Source organism: Leptosomus discolor, chromosome 6 (assembly GCF_034619465.1).
Source record: "Leptosomus discolor isolate bLepDis1 chromosome 6, bLepDis1.hap2, whole genome shotgun sequence".
In the NCBI taxonomy this organism is placed as follows: Eukaryota; Metazoa; Chordata; class Aves; order Leptosomiformes; family Leptosomidae; genus Leptosomus; species Leptosomus discolor.
In genome coordinates, this window is record NC_141396.1 from 66866150 (window position 1) to 66889176 (window position 23027).

At 51.9% G+C, this 23027-nt stretch overlaps 1 protein-coding gene across 3 annotated transcripts in view; it reads right to left on the minus strand.

Moving 5' to 3' along the window:
- SCAP (SREBF chaperone) overlaps positions 1-7240 on the minus strand; it is a 42829-nt gene extending 35589 nt beyond the window's left edge. For all 3 annotated transcript variants that reach the window (XM_086466322.1, XM_086466321.1, XM_086466320.1), the window contains exon 1: positions 7119-7240. In XM_086466322.1, coding sequence (XP_086322448.1) covers positions 7119-7240 — 122 coding nt within the window. The remainder of the gene's footprint in view (positions 1-7118) is intronic.
- Positions 7241-23027: the final 15787 nt, after the last annotated feature.

Sequence of the window (23027 nt, forward strand, 5' to 3'; positions counted from 1 at the left end):
CTCAGCGCATCTTTTCAGTGAAGAGATACTTCAGCCAACCCAAGCACTGCTGCTGCGCTGTCAGAAGCATCCTGGCTTCCCACGGACACTAACCACTGCAAGCACTGCGAGATGTGACAGGCCTCGGTCATTTCCACGTGCACCTCACCAGAGGGGAGAGCTGCCCCAAGTGAGTCACAGGGAAGTGATTTGTAGCCCTCGGGTTTGACTCTCCTCACACTGCTCATTCTTCGAGATGTTTTTGACCGTCAGGGAAAGCGGTGGCCACCAGAAATAAAAGGATAGAGAAAGGAGGGAAGAAAAAGTAGGATCTAAACAGATGACAGGAAAGCTCAAAAAGAAGTTTTGGTTTTGAGAAGGGTTCTTTTTAGATGCTCATGTGACACTGCACTCTGACACCCTTCTGCAAATCCAAAATCCAGAAAAAAAACAGATCACCTACACGGTGGCATGGCTGACTTCAAGCGAGAGCACATTTCAGTTACCAAGCATGAGGCAGGTTCAAGCAAAAATGTTCATCCAACTACTTTACATATTTTCAAGACAGCTTAGAGGGCCAAGCCGGAGAGCTGCCAGGTCAGCCTGCGGCAGCTGGCAGCTCCACAGAACTGCAAGCCCCACAATTGCATATTCCTCCTTCTCAGCATCAAAGCAGCGACCTCCACCATCCCAGAATAGTCTTCTGCCGGTGGATACGAAGGAAAGTAGAGAGCTGCCAGGTCTTAGGCAACAGGGAAGGTGGTGATATATTGCCTTAAAATAGCTACCACCTCCATTTTGCACACTGCTGAACAAGCTTTAGCCTGTTTCCAGCCCCAGCTATCGCAAAGATCGAACAGCCTGAAATCCCACTGCTAATGAGACGGGAAATTTGATAACGAGGATCCTGCCGGCGGCAGAGAAGGCCAGGTATCGCGCAAGTTCCCTCCTTAGCCTCGGTAAGCGCACAAACAACGCCCCTTTCTGAATAAACGATGTTTGCTGCGCCCCGTTTCCCACTGCCAGGCCCTCAACCGCGCGCCCCGCAAAGGCACAGACCCCCCCCCCCGCCCCGCGCTCTGCGCTGCCCGCTCCCTCGTTTCTACGGAGCACAACCGAGGCCTCGTTCCGCAGAACGTGCTTCTGGTTTCACAGGAGCCTGTTCCCCGTGGATCTGGAGCACTGAGAGTCCGACAGCAACTCGGCCCCTCTGGTTATCACACAAGAGAGCACAAACCTGTAGGACGGCGAAATGTTCCGTCACGAGGAAAGGCACGTCGGCGCGCAGGCGAAGGGCGCTGGCTCCAGGCAGCTGTAGGGCCCTTCAGCAGCGGAACCCAGTGCTTCCCTCGAACACCCAACACCAGCAGAGACTCGCCCTGTTTAATTCCCCTAAACCTGCTTCACAGAGTTCAACTGTTTGATTTTTTAACGTCTTAGTTTACCAAAACCCTTTTCTTCAGCACTACACAGGGATGTCACGTGTACCCTGGTCACCAGGCTTACGGGCATCGTCTGCTCGTCCCCGAGCTGGGGAGGAGGAACTCCCCTTGTGCCAGCCAGGCTGCAGCAGCACTCTCGTTCTACTGGGGAAAAAAAGTGACGTGACACACCCAGGTTAAGTCTGTCCCTGGAAAGAACAGGAATGGTCCGTAATGCAGATCCATTTAAGGAGGATGATGAAAATCAGCGTCACCTACAAAGGCGCGTGTAGCAAAAGCAGCTAACTGCCCAGCCCCGCGCCCGCCAACCGTTGGCTCAGCAGAAAACCTTCGCTCTGCAGTCGAGGCTAGCTTGGATGTCCAGACTTTGACTAAGACTACAGAGTAAGAATGAGCTAAAGGCATTTTTGCTTTGAATATTAATTTATTAACAAAACCAGATACGCCACCCCCTGTCTATAGGCGACGCTAAAAACAGCGCCTGCACTAATGACTTCCAAGGTTAAGGACAGAATACGTCCAAACCACCTGTAACGGACACTCTGTGGTGACTGTGCTACCTGAGCCGTGCCACCACGCCGGCTGAGAGCCAGAGCTGATGCTGGGGAAGCTGTGGACCACGTGGTTTATTTCACCATTAAAAAAAGTTACCTGAACACAAAGATGGTCACGTTTTACTGAGGTGTGGGGGGGAAAATGAGAACAACTGAGTTCATTTCTTCTGTAGTAGAGTTTTAAAAATTCTCCTTGATTCTGGGTGCATATAGGTGCAGAAGAAAAGACTGTTTAACTTCTCTGCCTTTCAGGAATTCAGGATATAGGATCCACCCTCGCTTGCTTGAACGCTACAATGTCTTTATTAACCATGTTTAAGGCTGAAGAATACAGAGCCCTTCCTTTTTTGCTCTACCACCTTCTCCTTTTCTCCACCCGCTTCTTCAGGGACAGGGACTAACCTTCTCAGCAGCACCAGGGATGATTTAGCTCCTTCCCTGTTGCTAAAAGTCCATATGAAACCACCAGCCCACTCGTGTACCTCCTCCCCTCATCAGAAAGGCCTGTAGTTCCTACTACTTAACTGGCCCGTGCTTGTTTCAGACCCTAAGCTGCATTCCTACACCAACAGTCTCTTACCAACCACGCTGGACATAAACACTACCTAAATGAGCTTCAACCTTGAAGCTGGGCCTTGATTTTTTTCCCCCACCAGCTTCTTTCTCCCAATTTCAGCACATCTCTCATTTTTGCAGCGAGGCAGATGAGATGAATCAGCGAGATCTGTCCAAAGAGAACGGAACGCTTGTGAAGAGCACGAACAAATTAAATTCCAGCAGTAAGTCGGTGCCAAAGACCGTTACTCAGCGTCCCAACGACAGCACTGCAGGAAAAACCCGCAGATGGGACAGTCTGTGGCCATCAGCGAGCTCCTCCCCGCAGCCAGCAGAACGCTTCCGCGGGAGGTGGCCGCCTGACGGCTCCTGTAGGCAACGGTGGGCAGCGGGTCTCGCAGACAGCACCCGACCCACCCCGTGTGGGACCAGCTTTGCCTTCTGGAAGGTTCTTCAGAGGGACGTGGGCTCTAACAGCCGCGCTGGGGCCGACCGAGGGGCAGCCCACCTCCCCAGCAGCCTTCTCCTTCCAGCAGCCCACGGCAGGCGCCTCGGAACGGGCCGAAGAACAGGGCGAGCAGGTCACGCCCGCAACGCCCACCACGGCACGTAGCTCCAGGACTCAGCTCCGACCTAAAGCGAGCTAGTACATTAGCTGAAAATTCATTTCCCCACACAATTACCCCAAGACTTTTGAAGTTTCCTGCCCCAACCCTTCGATAGCCAGCAGCCGTCGAGATGACTGCTGATCGCTTCTGTTTGCCTGTTATTTCACAGATACGTTCAGGCATCCTGATTAAAAAAAGACATAGTCCTTTGGTTGGCCTTGGCCCCTTGCCTCCCCCCCCAAAAAATCTAAATTTGTACTATATCCAAGGAAAAGAGCGGTTTAGAAGGATCCTAGCACAGCACAGTCCGAAAAGCTACCGAACACGGTGCTCCAGGTTTCCACGGTCGCCCTCCCTACCCATTCGTTAAGGGATCAGCGTTCAAGAGCTGTAGCTGCACCAGCCACAGAGCCAGCAACTGCGCGCAGCCACACACCACAACCACCAGATGATTCCGCACAGAGCAAACAAGGAGGAGGCACCTCAGACTTCTACGGGGATTTATCAAGTGCTTCCTGTAGAGAGCAGCCCCTGAATTTGAGCTCTGTCCAGAAAATACCCACATCATAGCACAAGCCACGGAACCTGGAATACAACATACCTGGTAACGTAGCTGCGCTGTAAGCGGATACAGTCGGTTTTATTTCTCGTTTCAAATGAATGAACAATACGTGGTCTGCAACTGCAAGGCTACCTAAGCCCCAAGAAAACAGGAGTGACTCTCAAATCCCCGGATAGCAAGGTGTGTTCCCTTCCTTTTTCAGCCTGGGAAAAGCCAGAAGGAAGGAAGCACGGGGGGAAGGGGACACTCCTAACACCCTGACAGATCAGCACGACTCTTACATCGGAGAAACTGAAAAGGGAGCTTAAACCAAACCGGTGTGCACCGCAGAGCTCCTCTACAAAGCTCCCAGGCAGGGCAGGAGCAGACAGACAGCGTGCCAGGCCGCCGAGGCGGGGGGCAGCTCTGGAGGTCGGTGAGGCTAAACCCGCCGGGAGCAGGGTTGCCCACAGCAGCCAGCTCAGGGCGGCTCCAGGCGGCTTCCGAGTATCCCCGAGGATGGAGCCCCCGCCACCTCTCTGGGATACCCGCTCCGGGGTTTTAACAACCTTAAAGTCAAAAAGCATTTCCTGACGCATCAGCAGAATCTCCTGTTTCAGCCTGTGCCGGGTCACTGGGCCCTCACCGCGGGGCGAGCCGGGCTCCCTTCTCCTCCTCCCTCTCTTCAGATATTTATACACGGCAGTAAGACCCCCTGAGCCTTCTCTAGGCCGAACGGTCCCAGTTCTCTCAGCCTTTCCTCACAGGAGAGATGCTCCTGTCCTGTCCCTTCATCATCTTCACGGCCCTCAACTAATTCCAAGTCCTTCTGTTAATGGGAAGCCCAGTGCTCCAGGTGTGGCCTCACCAGTGCCCAGCAGAAGGGAAGGATCCCCTCCCTCAACGCTCTCCCTAACGCAGCCCACCCAGGACACTGTGGGCCACCTCTGCCATGGGGGCACCCAGGTGGCTCCTGCTCAATCCGGCATCCACCAGGACCTCCGGGGCTTGTTCTGCAAAGCAGCTTTCCAGAGAGCTGACCCCCAGTCTGTACGGGTGTCCGGGGTTAGTCTTCCTTTCGCATCTCCTTGGGCTGAACTTCATGAGGTTCCTCTCTGTCCACGCAGCCATCTGGCATATCAGCCGCTTCGCCCAGCTTTCACCCAGCCGCTTCGCCCAGCTTTCACCCAGCCGCTTCGCCCAGCTTTCACCCAGCCGCTTCGCCCAGCTTTCACCCAGCCGCTTCGCCCAGCTTTCACCCAGCCGCTTCGCCCAGCTTTCACCCAGCCGCTTCGCCCAGCTTTCACCCAGCCGCTTCGCCCAGCTTTCACCCAGCCGCTTCGCCCAGCTTTCCACTTTCCAATCCACAACATACGAAGTTTGTATCATCTGCAAACTTGCTGTGTCCACCCCACCATCCAGGTCAACAATGAAGAAGTCAGATCTCACGCTCAAACTAAGAGGAAGACTTGAAGACCTCGACGCAAAACTTCCAATAAACGTTTCCGTGTCCTGTGCAGGGACACCCTGTCGGAGTTCAGCCGTACCCCACCGAGGCGCTCAAGGCTGGAAGGGCTGCACGCTGCAATAGTTTTGATGGGGTTAGTAACGCCACCTCTCAAGCCAGGACGCACCGCTAGTTAACAGCGGTTAACGCGGAGCAGCTCGGAACAGGAACTGAAACAGCCCTAAAAATTGCTTCTAAGAAGGCCGCCCTTTACCCACGCTGCACTCCCGTGTTGTGCCAAGGGACACTTGCTCTCAAAGGGTGTCACAGTATTTCCAAACCCCTGTCTCTCTTCGAGCCATCACATGCTGTTCTAATGAGTTACTGAAACTCGTTATGTTTGACGGTGCCTTGGACAAGTTTCTGCAACCAATAACTGCAGAATCTCAAATACCAGCAGCAAGTAATGCCGAAACTTCCACAAATGCCCAATCACAAGCAACTAATCTGCCAGACAACCTGGTCTGAAGCTCCAAAGGCTCAGTGTGAGACACCGTAACTCACACTGCTCCAGACTACAAAGACAGGACGGGTACAAGTTCTGACCCAGTGGGCACCAGGTCCCCAGAAGAATGAGGACAGCTGCCAGTAATCCTAGATCAGGTTTCCTCCTGTCCGGGGAATCCTAAATTTAGGGAAGGGAGTAAGCCTGTAGTTTTTATTTTAATCCCTCCCAAACAGCAGTATTTGTATGGATAAATATTTTATATGGAGGCAGTTGTCTTGCATTCCTGCATTCACCCCAGCAACAGCACCTGAAAATAGGAGCCTAACACCACTGGAAGCTCTGACGAAGCAGTTCGCAAGCGTGCTGCGGCGTGGCGATTCGGGACTCGGGGCAGAACTCTGTTTTGGCTAACAGGCCTGACACGTGAGAGCAGCATCCAGCAAACCTAAAGTCAAAAGGTAGAGCTGCTACTTGCAACCACATCACCACAGACAACCAGAATGGAGAATCCACTTGCTTGGACCTTGTAGAAGCTTCATGTTTCTACAGAACAAGAGATCCAAAAATAAAACTATCGTCATTGACAGTTACAAGAATTCACATGGAGCAGTGAAAAATCAGGAAAGCAACGCCCTGATCGCCGCTCACACCCTTGAGGAGTCACAGGCATGAGAAGCACTCTCACAGGCTTCCAACGCACGAAAATAATCACTCTGATGCTCTTGAGTGTAGATGTGAAAGAAGTCTGTCTTACCCTCAGCGATGCTGAAAGAAAAATCTACCTCTGTATCTGTGTCGCCACAGATGGAGCTTTTCTAAAAGAGCAGACCATCACACAGGGTTTATTTTGACCAAGAGACAAAACACTTAGAAAAACTCGAAGACAGAATCTGTCGGTGCACACGCACGTGCCTGAGCACAAACCTGAGCACAGAAGTGCTCTCCACTCCAGCCGTTAACAACGCCTCGCTGGAAATCGTTAAGAGGCCTGTGTGACACTTGTGAGTGAAATGACGCTCAGCTGCAACTCGTACCCAAACCAGGCTATATAGACAGACAGACAGACAGACAGATAAGGGGGGCAGAGGATTTACAAGAACACACACCTCACAGGTGCCAAGGCAAGGGCTGCAAAAGACGAGTATAAGCTTAAGGGAGAACAGAACCGGCAAGTATGGAGAGAAAGATCCACCGCCCTTCCCATTTTTAACTCGTGGTTTTGGAGTCCGCCACCAGGCGTTTGGGGATTACTTCTGTTTACTGCTTTGCTTCACTTCTTCCATTAGTTTTCACTACCCACTTATTAAACCACAGGAAGATACTTCAGCCCTGTCTTCTTTGGCCCCACCAAGAGAGATGACAAAAATCTATTGATCTTCTGGGACAGCTCACCAGACAGGGAAACCTGAGCACGGCCAGGGCATCGCCACGAAAACCCCACAAAGCCGCAGCATCCTGCGACAAGAAGCACTTCGCTGACTTACCAGCAGGCCAGAATACAGAGACCAGTGAAGAGGATGATGGGGATGGGGTAGGAAGCGCACAGCAGCCCGTGGTTGTAGAACGCCCGCGATATCCTCTCGCGCAGTTTTTCAGTCAGGGTCATCCTCAACGGTCGTCACCTAGCTGCCATCCCGGAACACAGCAGCGGGGCGGGCACTTCCAGCATGTGCAACGCTTCAGCAAAGGCACTGTATCCAGCTAGAAACCGGAAAGAAAGCAAGCTCGTGAGACAAGCAAATAAATAACAGGAAAATTAACATTACCAACTTGTTTTAGAAGGACTGCCAGCATTGTACCTCCTCAGAAGAAAAGGGAGAAACAGCACCAAGGGCTTGTCAGGAGGCTGCAGGCGATTTGAGCAAATCCTTGGGTCTTGCCCAGGGGAAGGGCGGGCAGAAAACACACGCTGAGAGCGAACACGGGCCGAGCAGCCGCTGGGCACCGCTGCCGGTCAGAGAGAGCCCGCAGGAGCGGAGCTGAAAGGAAGGCAGAAAAGGAGCTCAGCAGGGAGAGAACGCAGCAGCACCCTGAGGAGACGGCAAAGCGCCGATCAGAAAGGAAGGATGGAGGCTCGCTGTCAGCAGCCTCTCGAGGGGAGCGCTCTTGGCCACGGGCTGAAGCACTTTGGGTGCTTTACCCACCAGCAGCACACCAGTAAGGGGAGAAGAGGCAGAACTGGCTCTGCAGCTCAGCTGCTTCGGCGGGGGGAACGAGGGAGGGAAGCCTCCGTAGCCACAGCACGCTACAGTAAAATAAGCCAGTGCAGATAGTTCTTGTCAGAACACCTTTTGACTTGGCTGTAAGGGCTACGACCGGGCTGTGCACCGAGCACAAATGTCAGAAATGGGCAACTTAAACTTGCAATTTCATTTATAGAGTACGAGAAAATGCAATATAAAAAGCCCTAAGAAAAAGTTAAGATTATACACTACAATAAAGCACAAACTAAACTTCCAGGAAAGACGGAGCAGAAGAATCCTACCCTCTAACTTCCCCCCCCAACCCCAATCTCAGACTAAATGCAAAGCATGTGGTTCTCAACAATGTTCTGAGAAGTGAAAGGCTTGAATGCAAGACAGATTTTTCTTTGTACAGTTCAAAGCTATGATTATCCAAGATTGGTATATTTTTATCTGAAAGGAAATAAATACATTTTTCCTGACTTCTCCAGAAGAATGCTGGGACAATAAGAGACCCAAAGCATACGAAATAAGTCATTTTGTCCACAGGGAAATGCCATTAATGATCGCCCCAGAGAATTCAATACAAGACCTAAACCCAGGCCTCCCATGAAAACCAGCTGGTCATCTGACATTTAAGAACTCACCTTCACCACCCTGCCTGTGAAGAGCACTAGAGGAGAAGGTCTGGCAGGTTCACACAGGCAAGAAATCCACGCGGGGGTTTCACACGTATCTGGCTGAGGAGCTCTGTAACCCTCAGACCCTGGGGGGAGGTCCCGCAGGTGCTGTTTTGCTCTCTATTCTTTCCCAAGCACCCACTTCCAGCGACCCGGGAGAGAGCATACAAGGGAAGACAAACCCTAAGTGCAGCCATTACGCTTCCCATTTCAGATTAAATTCTATTTAATGCCCGCAGGACTATTTTACAACAATCTACCTATTCCCCCCCCCTCCCCTCCAGTAATGCAACTATAAACAATCAGATTTTTAGCACCCATACGTTGGTCTAACGACGAATCAGAAAACCTGGATAAAGATTTTTGCCCACGCCCTTTAGCGAGGCACTACACCTTTCCTTAAGGGCCAGTATCACTCTTCTTAAGTCATAGGCAGTCTCAGTTTGCCTGCAGTCCACTCCAGGCCTCGGGGGGGGGGATGAGAAGGGAGCTCTTGCTGCCTGGAGACCCTGCAGGGCGAGGGGCGAGGCTGACGAGGCAGCCAAGGCGCCACGCGTCGCATTCATGCGGAAGAGAAAGGTTTTGTCTTGCTGTCACCCAGAGAACCTAAACCGCGGTACCCCGCCAAGGAACGGCACACGGCGCGCAGGAAGGCGTTCAGAAGTTGTAGGGATTACATCAGAAAAAGGTCAGGATTTAACCTTTAGCTTGGTTTGGTCCAGTGGCAAGTGTGACCTGTTCAAATCAAGTCCAACGCAGATGTAAAAGAAAAAAAAAAAAAGTTAAAATAATTTTAAAATTGTTTTTAAAGGTGCACTGAAATAACCAAAACCATGGTCTTTCTACTCTAGGTCAACTCAGAAGTGAGCAGAAAACTAAATACATTTTAATTTAAAATTTCAGTGACAAAGCCCCCTTCCAGAGCTGTTCAGAGAGTGGGAAGTAACGCAGAAAATCCCTGCGCACAAGCCTGCTCCTCCGAACAGACCACCGAAAATCATAACCAAAAAATGCCTTTTCAATCTATGGCAGTGACTGAACTGGAACTCCACAGTCCGGGTTACCAGAGCTGGAAAGGAAGCTGCAAACAAGCACGTTGGAGCTGAAAAATTCAGGGCTTCACCTCCCTGGTGACCCTCCTCAGCTTGAGCCTTGCTCGAGCACGTGACGCTGGGGCTCACACAGACAGATCGTACCCTCGTCGCAGGGCAGAGGGCAAAAAGCAAACACAACGCCATCCTTACAGCAAAGCCGCACCGAGCACGCGACAACTCGGCCCGTTTTCAGCGCCCAGGCTCCGCGGGTGCCCGTCGCAAGGGATCTGCTCCCCCGTGACAGGGCAAAACGAACCCGATTGCCCGGCCTAAGCAAGCAGCGGGGGGAAATCAAGGAGCACGCTTCGCATCAGCCTCATTTAGTAATAAAGTTTCTGAACGCTGCAAGCGCAAGAATTGGGATGACGAGAAAGGCTTTTAACCAGCCACAGGAGGAGGAGCGGGGAGCAAACCCCCCACGTTCAGCTCACTCGACAATTCAAGCGGAATAACACGCACAGGACAAACACGAAGCAAAACTCCCGTCCTCACGAGGCAGCAGCGCGGCGGCAGCGCTCAGGGCGAGGACGGCTGAGCAGGACGCTGCCCTGGGCACGCGGGGCCGCCGCTGCGGGCAGCTGGCCCTGCCCTGGGACAGGCCGCGAGAAGCGGTTTCCCCGCAAAGGCCACCCTGGCTGCACCCCTGCACGTGGCACGCGATTCTCCGCTTTTACCTTAAAAATGGGAATCCACGGCCATTTCCGACGCAGGCAGGCCTCCGGGGCGTACGCCGTGCCTGGCTCTTGGAGCAGCCTCACCTTCCAACAGCCATTTCCACAGCACGGTTTGGGTCGGAAGGGACCTTAGAGATCATCTGGTGCCAACCCAGTTTGGTTGTTAGCGTCCCACTGGGAACTGCTTCTGCTCATCGCAAAGAGGAAAGCTTTGAACTTACTTGCTTCACCTGATGTGAAACATCAGCATTCATTAAGAAGAAAACATGAAGCGCTCCAAAGCTAATATTTGCTTATTAGTCTTTCTGGGGTTCCATATTAAGTTCTGAAATCTTTATTAGCTTTTCGCTACAAGGGCGCTCGTAAAAGCTAGAAGCAGGAACTGTTCCTATTCAAAGTCACTTTTGCAAACAAAGATTAGCTAACTCAAAATAAACCCTCGGATTTTGGGACAAATGTGAAAGGAGAATCCACTCACAGTACTTCTTTCCTTCTGCATGACTGCAAAGCCCAGACAAACTTTGGCTGCAAACAAGAGGACATCAAGACGTTTCCTTAACCTTGCCACGCAGTACGTTGCATTTCTGGTTCACTTCAGGTACAAGAGACGGGTACACAACGAAGTTCAGCGGCAGAGCACAGGAAAAAGCAAACAGCGGCCTTGAGAGAGCCAGGGTTGGCCTTTACAGGCTCCTGATTTCCACACCGAGCAACTGCTTAGGCTCCCTAGTCCTTCCTTCCACTCACAGAGGCATAAAACATAATCATTGCCACAGTCACACAAACTGAGCTGTACGGGAGTGCGATCCCTGTTAAGGTGCTTCACACGCACCTAGTTCCAGCGTCTCGTGTAGCCGCAGCTCTTCCCATGGGAACTATCCCCCAGGGCACGGCTGGGGCAGGGAGGGGACAGGGCAGCGCCGCTGTGGGAAGGACCCCCTGCCCTGGGAAGGACTCCTGGCCCCGAGGTTACTCATCCGCGCCTTGAGAAACAGACTCTCCAGTGCAGCCTTGCAAACGTGCCCTACGAGATGCAACACAACGGCCACAAACCTGCCCCAAACTGGAAACTGGGCCCTGCAGGCAGAAAACAGAGTTCAGACGGGAGCACATCCGCAGCAGAGCGGGGGGGATTCAGCTGCCTTGTCAGGATCTTCCCCCCCCCGTTTTTGTGTTACACAGAGGAGAAACGCAACCGCGGAACCTCCCGACTGCCACAGGCCGGTGGGTCACTCGCTGCAGAGCGGGGCAGGTCACGGTGCCCCAGGGACTACGTCCCCTTCGCAACCAGGGGGCTGCAGCCACGCCGCGTACCACAGCTCCGGCGTGCACGCACCGCAGCCCAGCCGGTACGGAGGGCCTGGACCAAATCCTGGAAATCTCGGTAGCCCGTGACTAGTGAGTGTGGCAGCAGGAGCCAGGTGAAGACGAGACACCAGAGCGAACGTCCTCCTTGCTGCCCAGTGTCCCTCGCTCTCCTGCCCCCAGGAGCTGTTCTCCTGACTCCTCCAGGGAGAGTTTTCGGACAGCCCGGCTGTTACGCCACGCAGCTCAGAAAACCGCGGGGCTTCTCCGCTGGAATGCTCTTTCCCCCTGAAGCCCCTTCCCTCGCCCACAGGCAGGAAGGGAAACGTGACCGAAAACCGAAACTTTTTCTGACACCATGTTACACCCCACATCTTTGTACTTCTCTGGGTGTACTACCCCCTCTGACACACACACACACTTGCAGAGGAGTTTCTCAAGTAGCCGAAAAACTCTTCTCACACATAATGCTGCAACTCCCGAAGAAGGGCTTCTACCACCTCGTCAAGAAAAAGCACAACCGTTTATTTGCTACTCATTCACCACACAAGACAGGCAGAGAGAATATCCAACGCATACTTTTTAGAGCCCCAAGGCCATCTTCTGTCAAGCCGAACCTCATCCCGAGTAGGAAGCGTGTTACGTTACGTACCACCTAACTCACAACACGCACCACGCTGACGGCCGGCGTAAGACAAAGCAACTCTTCAACCGGAATGAAGCCCGGCATCACGCCACGGCTCCCAGCCTCACCGGCCTTCCCTGCCGGCCCCTCGGCGCACGCCAGCACGGCAGCCCCAAACCCCCAAACGCCACTTCTGGCTGGCCGTAACTTCTAGCTCGCTCTTCTACTTCCCGCCGGTCTGGGAGCTCAGCAGACCGCTCACTTTCTGCTTCCAAAGCGCCTCCGTAACGAGCAGCTTGTGGCGGCCAACTCCGCCGCAGGTAACGAAGCTGCACCGAAGCTGAACCCAGGCACCTTCACGGACGTGGCAGCACGGCGGCGGTTGGCAGGACCTCTGGAGATCACCCAGGGTGGCCTGGGGCAGGTTGGTCAGGGCCGTGCCCAGTCAGGTTCTGAGTGTCTCCACCGACGGAGGCCCCACAGCCTCTCTGCAACCGGTTCCAGTGCGCGACCGCAGGAGAGGAGCAGATGCCAAGGCGCTCTCCCGAGGTTAGCTCCCTCTACGCGGAAAGCCTGGCACTGCCGCTGCGCCCACACAGCGGTGCTCATCAAGGACACATCTAACCAGTCCCCATACGGCCCTTTTGGTAGCCCTGTATGGTCCCACAAGCTCCACTAAGCACAAGTTCTCCACGTGCGGCCAGCAGCCCCCTCACCCCTACCTGTAGCTGCCCACGAGGTTTGCCACACTCGCGCGCAGAACCAGCCCAGGCTCTTACGCCTCCTTACCGAGTGAGTACATGACCAAAAGAGTCCAAACTCAGGGAATACTAAACTGGGCCTCAAATGCAAGAAGAAAGAGGCGGCTCTCCACAGGATTACGGATGCTGGAACAGTTACACCTTCTCAGAAAACCCTCACTGCTGCTCTAGTTTGCTGGTTCTGCTGCAAATTCTTACAAAAAACCAAGACCGATCAGCTAAGGAAGAAATGTAGAATTTCTTCTTGCAGGAAGAATAAACTCAAACTTACAGATGCTGAATGACACTACTCTTCCCAAGACAAAAGCTTTTATCTCACTTAACAATACTTACATGTTCCAAATTCTTTACATTTCTGCCTGAAAGCGTTTTACAGCCCTCACAGAAAGCCTCCCTTTACCGCTGAAGTGCAGGAAAATGCAGTTCAGCTGCATTTAGCAGCAGCTCAGAAAACACGAGCCCACTGTAAGCTCAGAGGCAAAATTATCAGAGGTACAAAAACTTTTCCTTTATAATAAACAGCAACCTGGTGTTTTAAAGAATATTCAACATCTCAGTTTTCCCCAAAACATTCTTGAATCAGGCCTTAGCATCAGGTGTCATAAAGCATACGGCTGAGCTGGTGTAGAGGGGCAAAAAAGAACAAAACAAAACAAATCACTGTTCTGTAGCAATTTTCCTTGCACCTCAATACATAAATAACTTGCTCCATCTTGTTGCCTACAGCGAAGTCATAGACCTAAATTTTCAGCGTGAATTTTAACCCAGCATTTTCCATCTAGAACACCAAGCCTGGTAAAGCAGGAACGGATCCAACGTGGTCCTTCTGTCCCCCAAGCCCCTACCACCAGCCACAGCATCCCCCTGGGACCAAACATCCCCAACGCGTGACCTGTCCGTCTGTCGTAGCTGTGCTTTAGGAGGGGAACGGCCCCTCGCCCAGCTGTACCAACCCCACACCAGCCGCAGAATTTCAGCTTTCCTGAGGAACGAACGTGAAAGAAGGAAGAGTTTAGCAAAAATTAGGATTTATAAAGGTCGCTCAGTCGCTCTCTGCTGTCGCCAACAGAGCGGATCAGTTCGACTGCTGTTCTCTGGGCACCCGAGGGCAAGGCGGGCCCGTGGGCCATTCGCAGCGGCTCACCCTCCCGGTGCTGCAAGCATTGCCACGTATCCACCAACCCCACTCAGGACAGCAGCAGCAGGGCAGCAACCTTCTGCTCTTCGAAGTTATCACAAAACACGTGGAAACAGCAAGGTCGATGCTGCGAGAGACAAAATTAGCCAGACTGCTTCCCGTTTGCGCTGTCAAGTAAGGCATTTTTGTTAGGTGGGCTCCAGCTCAGATCTGGAGCCACAGAACAGAGGGTCCATAGGGGACAACGGCTCTTTCGAATCCACGTGCCCCCTCCCCGACACGGCAGCACTTCCACAGCCTGCGGGGACACATTCACACCCCCCCGCCTATGGCCACAGGTATTTCACCCACAGCAGGACAGCAAGAGTGCTCACCCGCAGCCAGTCTGCTGGCTGGTTTACAGCCCCCCCTCCACCTGCAAGTGTCTCCCCAACCTCTCTTCAGTCCTCACCACAGCTACGATTTCACGACAACGCCAGAAACTCAGCACCACAAACACACGTACCCCCCCGCCCAAAACCAAGCGCTCCCCTGCCGATGCAGAAAACAGCCAGACGTTGGATCGCTCACGCACCAGCGAAGACCCCCCAGACTTTCTCGCCCTTTGCTGGGCCGCAGAGGTGCTCTGTAGCCTCGAGATGCCAGAAGCTGTCACCGCTGCGATCCCCTCAGTACAATGACTGGCGTCAGCTGCTGCAGGAGCTCTCACGTCCCAGCATCAGCAAGAGGGAGAAGGAAGAGAGGAACAGCCCTCGGGAACCCAACTCTCCCGCTCTTCGAGTCTGACTGACCAAGTGTAGACTCTCCTCCAACGAGGGCCAGGGATGAAGCATTCTTCTGAAGACTTCAGAGGTGGGAAAACAAGAAACACGCTCGAGACACCAGCCTCCCTTCATAGAACTGCTACACAATCAGCTCGAACACCAAGCTCCTATTCTCCCCTGGCATTCCCATGGGAAGAATAACGGGCTTTGTGCTGCGAAAGGACACGGAGGTCACGGGGGAATAGAACACTTGGTATGGGAAAATCATGACCAGCGCACTAACCTCCCGGAGGCTGGTGCCTGGAACGGGTTAATCCTGGCGCTGCCCCTTCACCCACAAGCCTGTATGTTCTCCGTTGAGTGTTTTCCACAGAGGGGCACTTTTCCTAGTCAAGAAGCAGAAACTCTTCAAGACGTTAAATTCCAGGCTGCACTCCCTCCATTCCTGCCGTATGGCAAAACCGGTACTCAAAGGCAGAGTTTTTGAAGCAGGTTTCAACCCACAAAAGGCGCATCCAGCCCAGGATAACCAGGGACACGTGTCCTCAAGGCAAGTCCCACTGTCCTCCGGTCACAAGGTGGTCACCAACAAGCTAGTTTGGACGGGAGCCAAACCTCCGAGGTCTCAGTAGCACAACATCGCGCTGGGAGGACCGAACATCTCCAACGTACCCGTCCCTTCTCGTTTGTCCGTCTCTGGAGACACCTCAAAGCTCTTCCCACTGGTCTAACGCTTGGACTGAGCACTCCAAACTTGCCTGGCCACTCATTTCCCCCAGTCAACCAAAAAAAAAAAAAAAAACCCCAAACAAACCACCAAACCCAACCAAAAGCATGCTGGCCAGGAACTGGAGAGGTTTAAAGATCAAGGAGTCACACACATCTCGATACAAAATTCTACACAAACTAACAGTAGTCCCACACTTCACTCTCACCTTTTTGCCTGATTTCCTCCCCCTACAACATTCATTTATGTTTTGAGAGTTTAAACATCCAGAAGTTATCTGAAATAGACCCCGCTTTACAAGTGGTGTTTCACTCATTTCACAAATTTTTAATCGTATCTTGAAATGCTGAAGGAGCCAACAAGGACAGAGAAACACTGCCACCAAGATTCAAAAAGAAAGCCCCTAAATAATCTTAACATCCCACATTAGATGTCATCTGCTACCAAAGAAGGGACCAACATCCAAAAGAAGTTCCCAAACCTATTTTCGGGACATCTTTTGGACTTTTCGTGCCACAAGAGGAGAACCTCAGCTAAACTCCTGCTTAAGAATAGTAATTCATTGAACGTACGTTCTATCAAATGTCCTTTCGCGCTTCCTAAAATACTTCCAACGGCATTAGACAACTTACTGGGGTGGATGAAGCGACAGGATGTCCCACATGGAGAACCACAGAACACAGAAGTTTGGGATATGTGACAAAAATAGAAAGTATCCAAATTTAGAACAACTTCGAAGTTTACTCTTCTTTTTGCAACCGGCCAAAGGAAGCTCCCTCGCTTCCAAACACAAGAGAACGTTGCCCAATCTCTTCTTCCTGACCACAGAGCTCTTGCCCCACCAAGTTCCTGCTCACAATGATCTGCTCTCCCCTGTCAATTTACTACACAGAGAGAAACATGGTCTTACAAGACAGCTTCGCCCTTAAAATATGGGTTTAGCCTGTTTTAGCATCATTTATTACGATTTCAGAAATATCAGTGGCAGGGCAAGTGATGGAGATACAGGACAGAAAACCTGCAAAATTACTTAGGACAAAGTTTAATCTAGAGAAGAAAATACGAAGGATACACACCACAGAGAGAACCCCCCAACTCACGTTCCCGTTTTGGCACTAAGCTGCGGAGCAGGTTTTGGACAAAAGGCTTGTCCTCTCCAGATTCATTTCTCCCTACTCTGCAAAAGGCAAGTAAATTGCACTGACTCCATTAAAAACACCGTGAAATATAAAGCTAAGAACCCACAGCTCAAAACCTCTCCTGCAAATACTGGGAAGATACGCCTCCAACTCTTACTTTCCTCCCAGTTTCACCAGAAGGTGCTCCTGTAACGGGCACGCCAAGCCACGTCACTTCTCAGCCAGACAGTGGGTAAGGCCTCCAGAAAGCAGGCGCTTTGTCTGTCACCAAACTATCTGGAGGATTTCTAGCTAAGGTGGGTTTTTTCCATAATACCAACGTACCAGCTGCCACTGAATTTTAAAAGTGCAACCGCAGCGTTATATTTTTCCAGGCCGTAGGCAACAGAGCACTAACCTCTTAGTCTAATGAGATAAGAAGGCAAAAGAGACAAATCTGACTGAGTGTTTGGCTTTTCATTTAATTCTTGAATTCTTTACTGTAGAAAACAGACATTTACTGAGATAAACAGAAGTCCACAGTTACAAGGCTGTAATTAAAAACTACCAGGAGTTTTGGAAGGGATCTAAACTCAAGTGCCATGCAGCACACCAACATTAAACACCGGCAGGTACCACCTCTTTCGGAAAAAGACTTTTTCAAACGCCTCATCAACCTCCTCCACCATCTGTTAGCAACAACCGTACCGAGCTGCAAAGAGGCAATCCCAAACTCGATCCATAAAGTCCCTGAACTCAGAACTTGCTGTTCAGTCCACCAAAGGCTCTGCCAACGCTGGTTTGGCCGCGTGGCCGGTTCTGCAGCTGGCACCTTCTCAGCCAGGCCGGAGGCAGGAGGCACAGCTCCGGGACGCTTCTCCGTCGGCATCGCCACGGCGGGGCACGCGGCACAGGCTGCGGTGCAATTCCTCAGAAGGTTCCACCAACAGAAGTCAAAAAGAACAACGATTCGAGCCACCCCCCGGTCCGCCAGCACGCGCTCCGCTTTCCCTCACCTGCGGCACCGCCTCCACAGCATCAGACCCAGGCGGCACTTGAATTCACTCGGTGTCTAAAACCGCCAACGAGCAAAGCCCAGAGCAGCAGGTTTGGACAGTGGCTCTTCTTTTACCGGAAAAATCTCATTTGACAACTAAAGTTGTATCTTTCCAGGAATAAGAGAGTCCCAAATAAAACCCCACCACTCTGCATAAGAGCCAAGGGGGGAAAAAAAGCGGAGGGGCAGACTATATCAAAACTGGAGTGTTTAAAAAACCTTAAGGGCAATGAGAAGAGCAGAATGTTTGGAGGTGACAGAGGCTCCTTTGAGATCAGAAGCTCGGAAGAAATGCCCACCACGTATCAAAAAATTCAGTGAAGCGTTGAAGACACGTCCCAGCGAGGAAAATGCGGAGAGAGAACATAAAATACGTATGAGAACATCACACAGCAAGTGGAAAAGGAGCCTGAGGAATTGCTGGGAGAAGGCACAAGAGCTGACCGTAAATGCTAACTCAGAGCTGCCGCGAGCAGCACGTCCTCCAGAGTCCGCAGGGCCAGCGGATGATCGGGATGTAGAGGGAGAACACGGAGAGAAGAGAAAACCGCAGAAGAAAAACTAAATAAAATCTGAACTTAGCTTCACGTTATGGGGGGAGGAGGCTCCCACGCTGACCTCCTCTTGGGAGGGACATCGGGCTCTACCACAGACCAGCGCGTCAGTGAAGGGGTCACAGGGCGAGACGTTACACCAGGGTCCCAGACCAGAGGGTGTTACTGCAGGAGACCCAGAGGAACTCCAACACCAAACAGCTACAGTAACCTGTAAGCTTGTGTCCCAGTACGGTTGCTGAAAGGCGGGAAGGATTCCTCCTACGTTTACTAGGGACTATCTGGGAAACTACCGATCGCTAAGGCAGATGTTCTAAAGGAATCAGTAGAAAACAGCAAACAGGATTGTGTGATGGAAGGAGACTTAACACACACTGAGGAAGAGTCAGCTTCACTAATCCGTTAGCCTGCCTTCTCCAGAGGGACAGACAAGCACGTGGCCCAGAGCTCCAGCTCAGAAAGTCCACCTAGACTGCTAAAAATGCATTCAAGAAAACCCCGGACGGGAGACTTCTGAAAAACCAAGCTGTCTGCTTGGGGGAGAGCCTTCCTATGGACAGAAGTTGACTATAAGAGAGGTTAGAAAAGGGTCATAACAAATGTCTGATTCTTTTAAGGGAGGGAGGCAATCAGGCAGCCCCCCCCCGGAACCAGGCTGTCCGACATATTCGCCACCTCCCTGGAAAAAAGGTGCAGTGCTGACACAAACAACACTTTCACTTGTCTGCTATTCACGGTGGCAAAGATCAGGCCGACTGGAGAGCTGGCAGAAAGAACTCCGCACCAAGTGACCGGGTAGTGAAACGAGCGATTCCGTTCAAGGCCAACGAAAGGCACACGGGGAAAACAACGTTCCACCCACGGGAGCGTGTTCAACGCTGGCTATTGCCACTCAGCAACGCGCTCCTGGGGTCCTAATCTGAAAATGGGAACTTGATGCAGCCAAAAAAAGCAAATTGTGTATTAGGAATTGTTAAGAATGGAATGGAGAACTAACAGAAATCGTCACATCTGCGCTAGGCACACACCAAGTGCTAGACATGGTTCTGGTCAGTCTTCCCCTTCACCGCAGGAAGGACACGCAGGAGAATCAGAAGAGGTCAGAGAAGTTCAACAAGGACGATCAAAGATACGGAGCAGCTTCCACAAAACAAAAAAGCATGGGAAGACTTGTCAATCTGGAAAAGATTTTGTCAGCACACGGGATCAGCGGACTTCTCCTACAGAGACGGCCCGCGGAAGCTGAAGCGGGGCGGGCGGCCTCTTCCAGCACGGGAATAATTCGGCATCAAACGGAACTACAAAGGGGCTGCTCAAAACAAACACACAGTTAAGCTGGGGAAATCTTTACCCCGGGACATTGTCTGTGTCACACGGGTTAAAGCAGCAAGCAGACCAATTTTTGGACGAGCGAGCCGTGAAGCGCCGTTCAGCGCAACGCCAAGGCATTCCTCTGGCTCAGGAAGCCCCTCGGCCACAAGCCACTTCTCCCCAGCGCCCCGCCGGCTGCCAGTACCCGACGTGTTTGTCTCGTTCATACGCTCTTCCCCAGTACTAAATACTGTCCCCACTCAGAAACCAGTCACTATCCTAAGGAGGGCACCAGCCTGACCCAGCAGCCGTCCTGCAACGCACCTCATGGGGTCGCTTTTGGAATAACCCGCTGCTTTTTGTTGACCGATGCAGCTGCTTTACGACAAAGGGCGAGGGAATCGCGCGCTCCTAAAAATACCAGAAGTCTGATGCAACACCCCCGTGCAGTTACGCAGCAGAGCTTCACCGTTAAACCCACCTCTCACTTCAACAAGAGGGTGCTGGCCTGCTGCGGGATGTCCCAACCCTGCCGCCAGGCACAAACGTGGAGGAATTTCATCAACTCTTCACTCTCTGGCTGCTCAGGAAGTTCCTGCCTCCAGAAATTAATTCCAGGATGCAAACAATAACCAACAAAGAGCACCTTTGATCTTTTTTTAGGCTGTATCTTGCCTATACGAATGCTCTGATCGGGCCGTCCCACCACGGGATGCCAATACGACCACAGCCCTGTGGGCACGCACACGTCTCCAGCTCCCCACTCCCCTCGTCTCCAGCTCCCCGCTCCTCTGGTTTATCCCCAGTGTGTTTGCACAGAGGCATTCCAGTCGGGCCCCCCTGAAGCCGACTTACTGGCTGGAAATCCTCGGTGCTGCCCTGCAGGCACTCTCCTGCTGACCTCAAGGCCCAGGGAAGCTTTTGTTTCCGCCATCGTCTCCTAGAAAGGAGCAAACTCCAAGGAAGCAGCTGTGGCAAACCAGCACGTGCTCCCCATAATCTTTCAGGGCTTACAAATCATTTGACTGCTTGCTGCAGGACCTTAACATGACTACTACTCCCCATTCTTTCTTCCCACTCCTGCACCTACACAACCTGCTCGCTCTTCTCTAGTCTTTCAAAATATCACCTATTTTCCAATTCTCCAAAGACGCCTACTAAAGCTTTTAAGGGTTTTTTTTTAGTCTGTACTTTAAGCACACAGACAAAAATATCTCACTTAAATGGCTGCTTGAAAACCTGCTCTTTCTTTTTTTTCTAGTCTGTCACCAGCATTAGCTGCTCGCCAGCTGACTTTGGTCTTCAGAAAGAGTCAAAAGATACCAAACATTTCCGTTTCTGTGACACTGGACACTAAGTTTTCCTCCACATTCTTTCCTCCACCATCTTCTTACTATTAAGACATCACAGAATAATTTTTGTATCCCTTGATGGCCTCTGATAGTCAGGTTTGATTTCCATCTGAATCCTTCCTACATGGTCTTGCTGCTCTTCAAACGAAAACCAGAAACACCTCTGGGTTGGAATAACCCACCCATCGCAGGGGTGACGAAAGCAACGTTTGCCATTAGTACTTTAATCCCGTGATTTCTAACTGCTTTTTTTGAGACAAAGCTCACGCAACCGAGAGGCACCTACAGCAGTCATTTATCATCACAACACACCCACTGGAGATTCACTCTTTTCTCAACAGTTCTGCAGCTGCAATTACTCATTTACCTCATCCCCGAGTATCTGAAACGAGCACTTCTCTCCTGTTTGCCTACAGCTGGGGCTCCTTTCCCTGCAAAGGACACACTTGTGGTTCAAAGCTCACCTTCAGGACAGAAATCAGAATTCATGGTTAATGACCTCTATCTTAAAACAAACCAACCCAACCCAACCCAACCCATCCAACACCCCATCAACCACCACAGTTCAATTTAGGTGCTGACCACATGGGTTTGGGGTTTATTTCTCAAGCGGATGGTCTTGTCTGTACATCTGAGCGCCACCTTCGACTGCAACTCTCTCCTAAGAGATGGTGCCACGACAAATGTTTAACACCCAGACGTCACTCAGCTGTTCTGCAGGGCAGGGAAGGTCAAACGGGGCAATAACCTATTTTAAAAGTGCCCGTATCAGAAGGAAAGGCAGCTCATTCAGCAGCCCACCGCGCCACGGCTTACGTTCAGGCCGCTATTTCGGTCCTGGGTGCCACAGACGCAGCAGGTTTGCAAAACCCTTCCCAGACAAACCACATCTACGTCAACACTTCTGCATTTTCCACGCACTGCTCCGCTCCCCCACGCAAAGGTGCAGTCCCTCCCCCACGCAGAGACCGGGCCCGGCTCCGATTTTAGCAGGAGGAGGGCGGAAGAGCTTTTTTAGGTCCCTTCCTTCTCCTGACACGTGCGTTGCCACCACAGAGGTTTCCAGCACCTTCTGCATCACCACCATTTTCCTGGCTGCTCCTGCAGCCCTTTGGATTGAACGCAGCAGCAGCAGCTAGCTTTGGTGACCTCTGGTGAAGCAGCAGTAGTATTCTTCTGGTTTACCGAGATCACAGCTTATACTAGAAGAAAATTCTCCTAGAAAATCCCCCCCAAAACTACTCAGAAACAGCTTTTGAGCAAGCCACCCCATCACATTGAAACACACCCTGTAACAGTGTCCAGGTATCACTAGAAGTTTCCTGACTTCTAGAGGATCCAACAAGAGTTGGATCAAACTAAGTGCATGCGTCAAGCACGACCGTTTTCCTGAGAAACACCTTGTGGAAACACATAAAACAAGAGTCTTCCCGTGTCAGGAGGGGGATCCGGGTTTCTGCGGCACCAGCTGGGTACCTCCGTGTACCTTGGGTACCTTCTGACAGCTGCCCACAGAAGAGCTTCTCAGACTTCTGGGTTTGGCAGAAAAACAGAGGTCTACCTTTGGCGCTCTGGGGAAAGGCGGTTCCTGTTCCACGCAGACCCTCTCTACAGCTCCCACACCTTGGGGCTTCAGTGGTATTCCCACTCTGAGCTCCCGAATACTGGAAGTTTTGGCCTGCTGTGTCATCTCCGTAGCAGGGATCCTCGCAGAGGGAGGATGCTAACGGCGACAGAACAAGGGAAACATCACCACGACTCCGACCACTTAGCCCATGAAAGCAGGAATTAAGACATAAACTTCAGCACCTATTTCCCTGCATTCTTGCCTCAAAAAAGACCCCGCCAAACCTTTAACCAAAACAGGTCTCATCACAAAAAAGTCAGTCTGCGAGGCCCTTCAGGCTCGAGAAGTGCCCCACGAAGGCACAAGGGAACACAAGCACCTGTACGGTGACTCGCTCGCACGGGACCGATTTTCAGCAGGTTCTGCGTCACAGAAGCCACGTTTGTCAAGGCCGAATAAGCAAAGCAGCAGGACTCGCAGCTT